General features: G+C 47.5%; 1 protein-coding gene across 7 annotated transcripts in view; it reads right to left on the bottom strand.

Annotated features, from left to right (window-relative positions):
• Nucleotides 1-2157: 2157 nt before the first annotated feature.
• LOC123603977 (ABC-type organic anion transporter ABCA8-like) overlaps nt 2158-14191 on the bottom strand; it is a 95582-nt gene continuing 83548 nt past the window's right edge. For 6 of the 7 annotated variants that reach the window (XM_045489547.1, XM_045489546.1, XM_045489548.1 and 3 more), the window contains 11 exons: nt 13656-13776; nt 12907-13024; nt 12131-12222; nt 8924-9084; nt 7654-7729; nt 7485-7579; nt 6708-6827; nt 6368-6508; nt 4545-4624; nt 2707-2762; nt 2158-2575 (listed from right to left, as the gene is read on the bottom strand). In XM_045489547.1, coding sequence (XP_045345503.1) covers nt 2477-2575; nt 2707-2762; nt 4545-4624; nt 6368-6508; nt 6708-6827; nt 7485-7579; nt 7654-7729; nt 8924-9084; nt 12131-12222; nt 12907-13024; nt 13656-13776 — 1159 coding nt within the window. In that variant the 3' untranslated portion in view covers nt 2158-2476. Of the gene's footprint in view, nt 2576-2701; nt 2763-4544; nt 4625-6173; nt 6283-6367; nt 6509-6707; nt 6828-7484; nt 7580-7653; nt 7730-8923; nt 9085-12130; nt 12223-12906; nt 13025-13655; nt 13777-14191 lie in introns of those variants that run through there. The other variant, XR_006715150.1, reaches the window with a different exon arrangement.

The raw sequence follows: 14191 nt of genomic DNA on the forward strand, positions 1-14191 counted from the left end.
GGCTGCAGCATGAAGTCCTCCGTGCCCAGAAGTCTGTTCAGGGATTATTTACAGACGCCTCGGCTGGCCCTTAGGAAACAAGGTGACACAGGAGCAGGTTGATATGCCCCGGAGAACCCAGGGGATAAAAACAAGAGGGAGCCCCCTGGAGTGCACCGGATGCTGGTCACAGCCAGCAGCTCAGGACTGTTGTTGACTTTTGGTGGTCACGGCAACCCTCGGAGGCGGGCTCTGCTGTCTCGAAGCGAGGGGCGCGCGGACAGTAAATGGTAGAACCCACATTGAACTTAGGCCAAGCTCCAGACTAGTGGTCTGGACACGCAGCAACGGGTTGCTGAAGGCAGGCGCGGAGTTGCGTTCACCCAGTGGCTCCCAGCCGTGGCTCTGTAGACTCTAAGCGGAGGGTGGGAGAGGGCCCAGCGAGGCCGAAGAAATGACCGGAGACAGCGGTGGAGGTGGTTGGTTGGGGGAACTTACGTACCAGGCGTCCAGGAGTGGGGACCGGATCCCCCTGCGTGCGGGGCTCCACACGCAGCAGGTGGACAGAGTAGCAACCGGCCTGGTGACTACCCGTAGCCTCTCCCCTTTCTTGCGCGGCCAGCGGTCCAAGGGGATCCGGGCCTGTCACGTGGACCTTCATGGTTACAAAGGACGCGCTCCAGGTTGGCCGCCCCCAGAGCCCCTGACCCGGAACGCTGAGCAGCACGTTTTCTTTACGTTATCTTGCTTCATGGGAATGCAGAGGGGGAATGCGAGCCCTGTCTTCTCAAGACAGTGACTGGCAGGGGACTCGGGGTGTGTTTGCACCGACCGGCCTTCCGGCACATCCCGCGCACCAGAACAAGATGAACAAACGGACCTTGGGAAGGGAGGGGAGGGGGTGCCGCCTGGAACAGAACTTTCCGGGCTGCTAAAAAGGATCTGAGTCTGGGAGGGTCAGGGCTTTCCGAGGGAAGAAAAGATAAGGCAGAGAGAACTGGCAGGGAAATCTGCTCAGGGAAGCCTCTCCACAGCTCAGAAAAATCTTGTTTAACTACATGTTATGCATGGTGGCCATACCTGGGATTTTTTTTTTTTTTTTAATTTTTTTTAATGCTTATTCATTTTTGAGAGACAGAGAGAGACAGAGCATGAATGGGGAAGGGGCAGAGAGGGAGACGCAGAATCCAAAGCAGGCTCCAGGCTCTGAGCCATCAGCACAGAGCCCAACGCAGGGCTCGAACTCACGGACTGCGAGATCGTGACCTGAGCCGAAGTCGGACGCTCAACCGACTGAGCCACCCAGGCGCCCCACCATACCCGGGATTTTTAAAAAAGATTGTTCTAGGAGATGTTTGCCACCACCGTTTACTTCCTTAACCACGGTGTGTTTTTTCTTTCTTTGCATTTAGCAACACGTTGATTATAGCACACCAGCTCTTACGATAGAATTTTTTTTCAATTTGATTTCAATGAATTTGTAAATAGGCCACTTAGTCAAGAAAGAGACACGCGAGAATCCTTGAAGTAGAAAACATATTTCAGGGCACTTGGGTGGCTCAGTCACTTGAGCGTCCGACTTCGGCTCAGGTCGTGATCTCACGGTTGGTGACTTCGAGCCCTGCGTCGGGCTCGCTGCCGACAACCTGCTTCGGATCCTCTGTCCCTTTCTCTCTCTGCCCCTCCCTTGCTCGTGCTCTCTCAAAAAATAAATTAATTAAAAAAATAAATTAATTAAAAAAAATTCAAAACGGCACATATGAGATTTATTTTATATTTTCCACCAACTTGGTCATTTATCAACTTTCTCAGACCAGGCGGCAAATATCCACGAACGATCCGTGGCAAAACGGGCAACTCTGAAGCCTCGATTTTAAAATACAGTGAAAAGGGGACTTCAATGGTTTACCGGCATTTAAAAAGTTCAGTAAACTGCTAATCACACGTACGTGTGTATGCTACTCATAGCATTACCAGGGGATGTGTTCTCAAATATGTTGGTATCAGATATTAGAACGAATGATGCCGTCATATTTTTAGCCATAAGAATATACAAAAAAAAAAGTATTTCGAAAAGTATGACACCTTTGACATGGGCACTTAAATTCTTATTAAAATATCAGCTTCACAAAGTCTACGTGAGAGGGTATTTTAAGGTTTTGATAAACAAACAAACAATTGAACCCAATGTGTTTATTATACTCAGAAAAGGAAACAGTCTTGTAAGAGTGAGTTTGCTTATTCAGTATTATGCAGAAATAGGGAATCAGGGCCACCTGCAGAGACACAGAGGCTGTGACCAGGAGGCGGGCTCAGCCATGTGCTTCTGTCCACGCGGTCACTGCAATTGCCCAGCGCTTGCTTCTTCTCTACACCACAGGAAGAATCATGTTGTGTTTACAATATAGTTTCTAGAAATCTGACATTGAAGCTATAAAAATAAATGTCTCAAAAAAGCACAACTGCAGGCTTGAAAGGAAATAGAGGTTTTGGCGCGTCAAGGGTCCTCCTGGGGGAGGAGCTTCCATCTAACTGAGGGGTCAAGTTCTTCGTCAAAGTCATCCAGCTCCTGCTCCTTGGAGAGCTCCAGGAACACCTGAGAGGGGCAAGAAATGAAGAGACGGGGAGGTCACGCTGCCTCCCGCAGCTCCGAACGAGTGCAAAGCACGGGCACAGCTTGTACACTTCTGTCCCACGGATGGAACAAAGTCCCTAAAACGGACCCACCTGCTCCAGGCTGGACTGCGAGAGGCTGTACTCCTCCAGGTCGAAGCTCTGTTTAACTGCAGAAGGATGGGTGCACGTGAGGAGTTCATAGATAACATATTTTAATGTTTACTTATTTTGGAGAGAAACAGAGAGACAGAGTTTGAGCAGGGGAGGGGCAGAGAGAGAGAGGGAGCCACAGAATCCAAAGCAGGCTCCAGGCTCCGAGCCGTCGGCACAGAGCCCGACGCGGGGCTCGTACTCACGAGCTGCGAGATCATGACCGGAGCTGAAGTTGATCACTTAACCGACTGAGGCACCCAAGGCGCCCCAGGAGTTCATGTATTTTTATATCTGGACAGTTCAGCATCCAGTACAAACAACAACTTTTAAAAACTTGTTGAATAAAAAAGTTTCAATGACAACGTTCCTAGTTTAAGGATTGCATTCAGTTAAAAATACGCCAATGCCGGGGCGCCTGGGTGGCTCAGTCGGCTGAGCGTCCGACTTCAGCTCAGGTCACGATCTGGTGGCTCGTGGGTTCGAGCCCCGCGTCGGGCTCTGTGCCGACGGCTCGGAGCCTGGAGCCTGCTTCGGATTCTGTGTCTCCCTCTCTCTCTCCGCTCCTCCCCCGCTCGCACTCTCTCTCTCTCAAAAATAAACATTAAAAAAAAAAAATTAAAAATAAAATACACCAATGCATTCACTTGGCTCTGGGGAGAAAAGTGCTCACGCAATGCTCATTTAGCACAGTGTTCGCAATGTCTGTTTAATGGAGGAAACGGTGCTGCAAAGGCCTCCTTCCCTGTGTGTGATCCAAGGCTTTTGCACACTCAGCACAGGAAGAAGTGGAAGGAAGACACATTTGGCAAAGGGAAGCATCAGAAGATGATATGGAAAGATGTTTGAGGGTTTCTGGGGAGCAGATATCTTTTGTGGGCCTCTCTCTCCAGGGACAGCTTGCTCCTAATTGAGTTGAAAACCCTTGTCCTTAACCAAAATGGGACTAGTCCCAGCCCCGATGGGAGGGCAGTAGACTGGAAATAGGTCACCAGCAGAACCTCCAGGCCAGTACTGGGCACAGTGTCAATCCGGAAGTGACTGCACGAACACATGGTCCAGAGAGTTGGGGTCCTCAGCTCGGAGAATGGAAAGGGGGCACTGCTGTGACCATGAATGTTATCGGTAGGAGTAAAAAAAGTCTTCTCGAAGGAGCCTTAAATGTCTTCCCTAGGGAAGGTGGCAAGCCAGCAAAAAGATCACTGAGCCGTGACAATGGAAAGAGCAGAGGGAGGGAGTTGCGGCTAGCACAGTTCAGAGAAGCAGAGCTAATGAGCTCTGATGGCAAGAAAAAGATGGGGCGGTGATGACAGACGCAGCGTGGTCACTTTCGAAGTGCAACAGACAAGGGAAGATTGTTCTAATGACCAAACGGGAGCCAGTTTCTTAATCCCCAGCCTAAGGCAATAAAATAAGATGTAAGTCCATATAAAAATTGAATTGTAAATATGCATGCGTCAATGTTCCCAAAGAAAGCATCCTCCTTGAATGCATACACAACTGAATTTTGCCTTAGGTTGTTCCTGTGTGTGTGTGTGTGTGTGTGTGTATACACACACAGAAAAACCCCACCAAAGGTAAAATCACTCCCATTAACCCCCTGCCCCTCCTCCAACACCCAACACACACAGAATCTGTCCACCTCTTTGATCCCGTGCCCATAAGATTCAACTGGAGATTTGAACTTTGAAAACGAACACCTTAGGTCACATTCCGTTCTTGACGTGCCGATGGATTCATCTAGGATCTGGAATTACCTGCTTTCCGGGGGATCTTATTTCAAAGTGTGTCGCTCTTACCCTTCTCTAACATGAAGAAAGCTCGTGCTAAAGGTCGAACATCTTCCACTGGCACTTTATAGATCATCACCGAAGAGAACCTGGGGGGAGAGGGGCGGGGCTGAGGCCGGTACCACCTGCGCAGGTGCAAGCTGGCTGCGACCCTCTCTCTGGTCGCTGTCCTCCTAAGAGTCAGTTTGGGCCAGCGAAATGCCCAGGCTGAGGCCGTCCACAAGGACAAGTGGGAGGCAGGAGGGCGTCGTGCCCTTGGCTTCTGGGATGAAGGGGTGCAGTGCAGGTAAAAGGTGGACATGTGCCAGAGTCGCCTGTCACCTTATCTTTTCAGCTGAACACTGGCTCCTCAAACATCACCTTCCAGCCAGGGACTGACGCCTGGTAGTTGCTTGACATCATCCAATTCACGTGGGGACTCTGGGTCTTTTCTCCAGAGAACTCATCTCTCTCTGACCTTGCCCCATGTTCTCCTAATTTGGGATAATATAATTGAATCCTGAATCTAAAACTGCAAATATAATCGAAATTGAATTGAATCGCATTTTTTAAAAATAATTTGTTTCTCAGACGAACACTTGTCTTTTTACCATTTGAAAATCAGGAGGATTTAGATTTCATTTTGTTAAGATACTATTTGCGCGGGGCACCTGGGTGGCTCAGTCAGTTGAGCGTCCGACCTCGGCTCAGGGCATGATCTCACGGTTCGCGAGTTCGAGCCCTGCGTGGGGCTCTGTGCTGACAGCTCGGAGCCTGGAGCCTGCTTCGGATTCTGTGTCTCCCTCTCTCTCTCTCTCTCTCAAAATAAATATTTAAAAATTTTTAATTTTTAATAGCTAATGCTATTAGCTCGCTTTATGGGGCAATCGTTCTCATCTATTCTCATTCCTTGTGACTTTATGACCTATTTCTATTCAGTCGTGGGCTGCACACAAGGTACAGCATTGCTGTGATACTTATACTCCACTGTAGAAATAGTATTTTCCCACCGTATTGTTGTGACTTATCACCCTTTCCTGTTTTCTCCCCCAACTCCTAAATCATCTGTCTTCTGTCATCATGTCTAGCTGATAAAAATGCCCCTAAAGTTAATCTCTTGATTTTTACTGTATTATGCTCCTGAGAACTGTGCCATTACTAGACTGTTTATAAAATAGATTTGAAGCGAAATAATTAGGTTTATATTCTTGTGCCACTTGTTAGCTGTCATGTGACCTCACTTACCAGTTTCCTATTCTTTTTTTTTAATGTGCATTTATTTTTGAAAGACAGAGAGACAGAGAGAGAGAGAGAGAGAGAGAGAGAAAGCAGGGGAGGGGCAGAGACAGAGGGAGACACAGAATCCGAAGCAGGCTCCAGGCTCCGAGCTGTCGGCGCAAAACCCGACATGGGGCTCGAACCCATGGACGGTGAGATCATGAGCCGAGTTGAAGTCGGATGCTTAACCCTGAGCCACCCAGGCGTCCCTCAGTTTCCTATTCTTAAAGGTAACAATCAATTCCACTCATTAAGGTCCTTGTAGTGGCCAGACTCTCACAACGCTCTTTTGAAACCATCCCAGGAAAAATGGAAAAACGGCGTCTTCCTTGGCAAGTCTCGGGGCGGATGAAGTAGAATAACGCAAGATCAGGACAGTACCGGGCACTTAGCACTTAGTCCCTCTGATTTTACACCAGCCCTTCTCTTCTCCAATTTAGGTTCTTGGGTGTCCAGCAAATAACTTCTTGGAGGTTTCCTTTGGGGCTCACTGTGGACTCCGAGGGCCATAAATCAATGAAACCGGCAAGGAAACGTTTGGTATCAGATCAAAACCCGCAAGCGCCCAGCTTTACCTTTCCTGCCGAGCAGCCTGGGGGAAAACCCTGAGGATTTCGCGGTGGAGGCTTTCCCTTTGCTCGAGGGCCTTCAGTTTCATCTCCAGCAGGTAATTCTTGCCAAATTTGCTCTTCAGGTGCTGGATGGAACCGATACACCTGGAGGTGGGAGGAGGATGAGGTCGTAAGAGACAGGGGAACGGGACAGAAAACACCACGCTTGAGACCCTTGGTGTCCAAAGGACCTCACTGGTGGACCCAGATGCAGTAGCTACAGCCGCGCGGAGACCTCCCTCTGTCCACAGACTCCTCCGGCCGTGCACCTGGGTGCCCAGCGCGGGCGTGGACGGGCACCCACCTCAGCCTTCCAGACACCATGATGGCCACGCGGTCACACACGGCCTCCGCCTCTGCCATGTAGTGGGTCGTCAGGAGGGCGCCTCTCTCCGTGTTCTTGAAGGTGGCCCGGATTGCCTGCCTGCAGCGTCAAAGGACCATGTGCAATTGCAAAAGGCTTCTCATGAATCGTAAGCGGGCAGAGAGAAGAATTTGTAACTGGCACGAAGGTGGAGTCATTTGCAAAAAGAGCTTAAGCAAGGGAGGGACCCGTACGGGGTGGGGTTGGGGGTGGTGTGGGGAGGCAGGTGGGAGGAGGGGGGGGAGCCAGGCGTTGGAAGAGGAGCGGGCACAGAACACCGTGTCGATCACGAGGTGGCATTGAAAGAGAAATGCTGAGCAGGAGACTGGTTACGAAAAGGCTGCGCGAAGGAGCAGGGAGAATCCAGCAACAGAGGTGTCACAGCCTCGTAGGAGGAAATACATCCCTAAGAAATATACAAGGCGACACAGAGGACCCGATCCCACCTCGACAACCTAATACTGGGCCCTCGCTCTAAAACACCAGCCTGGCGTGGTTATCACCGCGGCGATCAACGATGCCTACTCTTTCTTCAGTGATGGACTATCATCGGGGAGAGGTTTCCTTTTTGGTTTGCCAAATATCGGTGGCCCTAACGATCCTGAGAGGTGTCTCCTTTAAGAGACAGTTTAAGGGGCCATTCTTTCAGCAGGAAAGCAATTTGCAGATTTCCTACGGGGCACTGGAGCTGGCCCAGACGGGGTCGTGCCTCCTCACCACATGTGCTGCTGCCCCTCGGGGTCTATCCCCGTGGACGGCTCGTCCAGAAGCACCACCGATGGGTTTCCCAGGATGCTCAGCGCGAAGCACAGCTGGAACGAGAGGAACAGTGTGTCTGGGGCCGACATGTGGGGTGTGCAGAGGAACGCTGAGCCCCCCCTCTTACCTTCCTCTTTATTCCCTCGGATAAGGTCTTCACGGGCAGCTTCAGCTGGTCCTGAAGCTTGAGTGCATCCACCAGCCTGAAGGAGGGAAACACGATGGGGCATCACAGTGAGGAAGGTGGAAGGAGGGCAGACCCGCAGCCCAAGGATGCAGAGCGGAGCTCAGAAATGCGGTTCTGAAAATAGACGCCAGGCGATCTTTTCTTTTTTTTTTAATTTTTAAAAATGTTTTAATTTATTTCTGAGAGCGAGAGAGAGAGAGAGAGGCCCAGAGTGTGAGCAGGGGGAGAGGCAGAGAGAGAGAGGGAGACACGGAATCTGCGGCACGCTCCAGGCTCTGAGCCATCAGCACAGAGCCCGATGCGGGGCTCGAACTCACAGACCGCGAGATCATGACCTGAGCCGAAGTCGGATGCCCAACCGACTGAGCCACTCAGGCGGCCCTACGTGCTAGGCATTTTTAAACTGGTTGGTCTGATCCCCTCAGAGAGACAGTTTTCTCTTTTAAAAGAATAGAAGCACATTTCATGATTTCTAAATAGTTGTGCCAAAATAAATACTTTATACTGAATTGTACTTATATTTTGCTTTTTAAAAAATATTTATTAAAAATTTTTTTTTAATGTTTATCTATTTTTGAGAGAGACAGAGACAGAATGCGAGTGGGTTGGGGCAGAGAGAGAGGGAGGCACAGAATCCGAAGCAGGGTCCCGGCTCCGAGCTGTCAGCACAGAGCCTGATGCGGGGCTCGAACCCACGAGCTGGGAGATCATTACCTGAGCTGAAGTCAGACACTCAACCAACTGAGCCACCCAGGCGCCCCCAAAAAATGTTTATTTATTTTTGAGAGAGAGAGAGAGAGAGAAAGAGAGAGAAGCCTAAGCAGGATCCGTGCTGTCAGCAGAGTCTGATACCGGGCTCGAACTCACGAACCGTGAGATCATGATCTGAGCCGAAGTTGGGCGCTTAACTGAGGCAGGTGCCCTATGCTTAATTTTAGTATTTTTGGTAACTTTCACTGATGGTTACTTTTTAATTTTCATATTCAGTATGAGAGGAAAATGAACACTTTGAAATACAGGCAACGGGTTTCTAGTGGGGAATCCACCCAGTGTGGTCTGGGTCAGGGGTTGATCGCTCGCTCTCCCTCTCGCTCTCCCTCTTTCTCTCTTCCTCTCGAGAGAGGAGTCTTCCGTCCAGAATGACAGTGAAGCTCGTGGCTCCCAACTGTCCCGCGCCCTCAGGCATAGAACACCTGTGGCTCCCGCCTACCTTGTGATGGTGACTGCCGCATCGGCTTTCCTGAGCCCTTTCACAGCAGCGAACACCTCCAAGTGTTCCTTCGTGGTCAGGTTGGGCCACAGCACGTTCTCCTGAGGACAGTACCCTAGGAAACCCAGGGAGTCCTCTTCACGACTCCCTTTTAGTAACACCTGCAGAGGAAAGTTCACGCTCAGAGCCTACCCTCTGGGTTTGTTTGCTTCCCCTGCATATTTCAATGGCATCTTTCTCTTACAAACCTAGAAAAACTAGAGACTCTCTAAGTCCTAATCGGGTTGACCAATCTGTCCTCAATCTGCGTTGGAGAAAGGTCGTCAGAGAGCAAGCCCATGAAAACAAGTTGAGTGCCCCACCTAACCGGAGCCGAAAAATCAAAAATTTCACCAACGGGACCGTCTTGCCATCGTGGCCAACAGTTTATATACAATTTCCTCGTCGCAGTCAGGAAGAAAGTATATGAATTGGTGAATTTAATTACTCACTATTGGATCCGGGATCCAATGTTTTTTGAGAGTCACCCATGTAACAGCCAGCACCCCTCTTGTTTTGGGGGGTTTTCCTTCTACCAAGTGAATCGGGCAATAAAGAAGTAGCAAAATGAATGGATGGAATACAGGCAGCTCGTAAGGGGTGCCGTAGCGGGAGCAGTCCGGAAGCTGGGTTGGGGAATACCAGCGGAGATGAGTAGGTAGGGTCATCAGAGAAAGCCTGTTTGCTGAGGGGCCATTGTGGGGGGAGAGCAAGAGGGCACCTGCCGTGGAAAAGCCCAGAGGAAAGGAATCTAGAGCAGAGGAAAGAGCCAGAGCAAAGCCCTGCGCCATAATGAAGCTTGATATGTTCTTCGACCCTAGACAAAGCTGGGAGCCTGGGGCCGAGTGAGAAAGCAAAGAAAGGCGAACGGAGAAGGAACATGATAATCGGTCCCTGCAGCTGCCAGCAGGTGGGGGGTCCGGGGTGGGGGTGGGGGGGGGGTCCTTCAGCCTTAGTGCAGTAAGAGGTTGTTGAAAATATTTAAGTAGGACAATGACATTGTTTATAAAGATCACACTGGCTGATCTGATGACAGCTAGTTTCATGACACCCAAATAGCTGACTTTGTAACTCAGATCTTACTTTAAAAAAAAAAATGCTTAGTATGTTTTATTCTCAGGATTTTTATTTTATTATACTTTTTAAAGTTTATTTATTTATTTATTTGGAGAGCGCGGGAGAGCGAGAGCAGGGAAGGGGCAGAGAGAGAGGGAGAAAGAATCCCAGGCAGGCTCCGCACTGTCAGCACAGAGCCTGATGCGGGGCTCGAACCCATGAACCGCGAGATCATGACCTGAACTGAAATCAAGAGTCAGATGCTTAACCGACTGAGCCACCCAGACGCCCCTATCCTTTTTAAGTAATCTCTACACCCAACATGGGGCTCGAACTCACAACCTGAGATCAAGAGTTGCACGCTCTACCAACTGAGCCAGCCAGGTGCCCCAGAACGTACCTACCTTTGAAAATATTTCATCGCCATGTATCTACGAACAGTTACTTCCTCCTTTTGTACTCATGTGTGATGAGAAATAAAATAATGATTTAGGGTCCAGGTGGTGACTGAATTGAAGCATGGTCTCAACTGAAGGAGTCCAGTTAGAGTTGACCAAGCCACCAACCTCCCTGAGTGGCCCCCTTCACAGACACCTGCTCTCAGCTCAGCTTCAGAGGGATTGTGGATATGTTTTCTCTTCCGTCTTTAGTGGGTTGTCAATCACTTTACAGGAGGTCTTTTCCCTTCAGGCTTACCACCAACCCCTTTCCCACGGTGCAATCCCCTAGACCTCTGCGTTATATTCTGTTCTCCACAACCCTGGACATACTTTCCAAAGGAGCGAGCTCTTAAAGTTTTCTTTTTTTCTGCCAAGGAGTTTGGGGGGAAATGTTTTCTCTATACGTCATGTTGTCTCTCTCTTTGATAAATCTGAGCCCCTTTGTTTTTTCAGACCACTTTATACGGTTCAATTGCATGTACAATTCAAGTTGACTTCATATCCCTCAACTTTGAGCCATTCCTTACAAATACTCCCAAGAAATAGTGGATCTGTACAAAAATATACGTTCCAGTGTCCAAGCACGTTGTGTAGGACAATGAATATAATTACTTAATAAAGGTGTTTTTTTTTTTAACATTTTAATTTGATGTTAAAGCATTACATGCAGGGAAAACAATGATCATTGAATGTGCAAATCCTGTATGTCTACTATATTTCAATTTAAGAAAGTCTAAAACAGGGGCACCTCGGATGGCTCAGCCAGTTGGGCATCTGACTTGGGCTAAGGTCATGATCTTGCGGTTTGTGGGTTCAAGCCCCACATCGGGCTCACTGCTGTCAGCGCAGAGCCCTCTTGGGATCCTTTGTCCCCCTCTCTCTGCCCCTCCCCTGCTCGTGCTCTCTCAAAAATAAATAAAACATGAAAAATAAATACATAAATTTTTAAAACTCTAAAACAAAAAAGTAATGTGTTACACTGCACTCACTGTTAGTAAATGGAAGCAAATAGTTTGTCAAGAAAAACAAAGTGTAAATGCGTGTGTTCTATGGTATTGTAAATAAGACTTGTACGGATTCTGATATTGATTTCTGATCGGATACTGAACATTCCCTCTAAATGTCTTTGAAGGCATAAGTAATTGCTCCCTGGCAGCGATTAATTTTTCTGTGTATGAACACATTAATTTGTGAATGTACTTTTCTGCTACTTTACTTCAATCATCTAATGATTAAATGATATTTGCTGTTTACAAAGTTTTAACATCTTATTAAAAAAAAATTAATGTTTGTTTATTTTTGGGAGAGAGAGACAGAAGGCAAGCAGGGGGAAGGCAGATAGAGAGGGAGACACAGAATCTACAGCAGGCTCTAGGCTCTGAGCTGTCAGCACGGAGCGTGATGCGGGGCTCGAACTCATGAGATCGTGACCCGAGCCAAAGTCGGATACTTAATCGACTGAGCCACCCACGCACCCCAACATCTTATAAATTTATTAGCATAATTATATTATAATTATAACATATTATAATTATATAAGATATAATACGTTATAATTATATGTGATATATAACCATTTAATTATATTAAAATATGATACATTAAAGTATATCATAATTATAACTATAATATATATTAAAATTAATGTAAATTATTAGCCTAATTCACTTACCTGTCCAGCAGTTGGTTTTGTGTCTCCAGTTATCACCTTAATGGATGTACTTTTACCAGCTCCATTGTGTCCTAATAATCCTAAAACCTCACCTGAAAAAAAATGGTTACACTTAATATTGACTTTCTCTCTCAAAATAAATAAATAAACAAAAAAATTAAAAAAAAACGTAACAGAGCCTGAAGTCTTGCCATGTGACAAGTATCGTGCTATGTGCTTTATACACAGTATCTCATTGACTTGTCAACCCTGAGAAGTTGTTACCATAATCCCTTCTTACGTATCTGGGGCCGGCTCTCAGAGATTAGGTTAGCTGCCCACGGTCACACTGATGGGAAGGGGTAAAGCCACTCTTGGAAACCAGCGTGTCATACTCTTGTCTCCTGCGACCCTAAGCACTCCATGATAATGACACACAATGAGGTCCTCTGACAGCGGCTGGTCAAATCTTCTGGCTGGATGGGTACAACCCCAGTTAGTTCTCTTGTGAAGAAGAACGCTAGGAAATCAATCATGTTCATTACATAGAAATGTCACAGCTCCAGTGGTTCATTTTAATAGACTGCTCATGGTTTCCACGTAGATGTGACTGTGCCCCCTCCGTGGGGTGAGTTAATTAATTTCACTTAGAAATGGAACAGGTCAAAGGAGCTGTCACAGTCACCTGCTGATGAGTCTGTGTGTGAAACTAAGAGGTGATGCATCAGATTCTCATCAGGAACCATAAAGCTAATGAGGGCCCCAAGCCAACAGGGGATGAGCCATTGGGGGCAAACCTTTTCTAACACAGAAAGAGACATTTCTCGTGGCGATTTTCTTCTTCCTCTTGGAAAAGCAGTGCCTCCTCTTCTCTGCATACTCCTTGCGCAGACAGCTGGCAATAATGACCGGTCTCTGTAAAGAACAAATAAATCACATCAGACCTTAATTCTCTCCGTTAACTTTGAAGAAACTCTGTCTTCCCGCTGGGTTGGTGCCTCATGGAACAAGCCACGCATCACAGAAGACCTTCTCCTAAGTGACATGTTTACTGGCCAGTCTCCAATCCTAGTCCTTATTTTTGGTCACGTGAACCCCCGACAAAGGCGGTTACTCAGCAGCACGTTATTTTGTGCAGAACAGGAGCAAAGAAACTTGGAGAAGTACGGAGTCGTCCTTAAGCATCCAAAACAACAGGCTGTGGACCAGACTTTGCCTTGAAGCCCGCACCGTGCACTTTCTCCAAGACGCATTGCCACCCTATCGCTTTCTTCCGGTTCTAAAGTTCACTAGGTCTTTCTTGGCTTTTGCAATTTTAATTGTTCCCTACTTGTTCTTTAAACCGTGAATGACAAACTGAGGTGACATGACTCTTAATCTGCTTCTTTAGACGTAATCATATGACCACTTCCTAAACTGGAGTTGTGGTCTTTGCCTGTATGTATTAGAGAAACTCAAAATTCTATGAGCATTAGACTCGTAGCCTGACCACTTTGACTGACAGATGTTTGTGGTTTTGACGGAATCATTACCACGTATGTTTTACCTCATCAAAGTTCGTGGAATTCAAGGCATCTGCTGTCCTCACTCTTTCCATTTGGACATCTTCATCCTCCCCTTCTGGATCTTCTGGATTTTGGTACACGTTGTTGCTTCTTGGAGAAATTCTGGAGTCGAAAGCCACCCATTAATCACTGATTTGCAGCTTCATTCTTGTATTCAGAATACTGCATTCTTTAAACCTGATGCTTTGAGTAGTAGGCTGGGTACTTAATAAATTGTCACTCTCTCCTTTTAGTGCCGTGCCTCCTCCACCTTTCCTCACCTTATTCCTGTCCATGGTACTGCTATACTTAGTGACCATTGCTTCTCACGTATCTTTCGCTCTGCTTACCTATGGGACGTTATTTTTTCATTATCGCTGGGCAACTTAGTATCTATTGTCTAACATAGGACTTTAGTATCCTAGTTTAGTGATGCAATTTTTCTAGAAACCCTATCTTTACCACCACCTCCATGTTGGCATTATTGCATTTCCGTGGGGAGAATGAGTTGACATATTTGGAGTCAGGATGGTCTCAG

The sequence above is a fragment of the Leopardus geoffroyi genome, chromosome E1, assembly GCF_018350155.1.
Source record: "Leopardus geoffroyi isolate Oge1 chromosome E1, O.geoffroyi_Oge1_pat1.0, whole genome shotgun sequence".
Classification (NCBI taxonomy): domain Eukaryota; kingdom Metazoa; phylum Chordata; class Mammalia; order Carnivora; family Felidae; genus Leopardus; species Leopardus geoffroyi.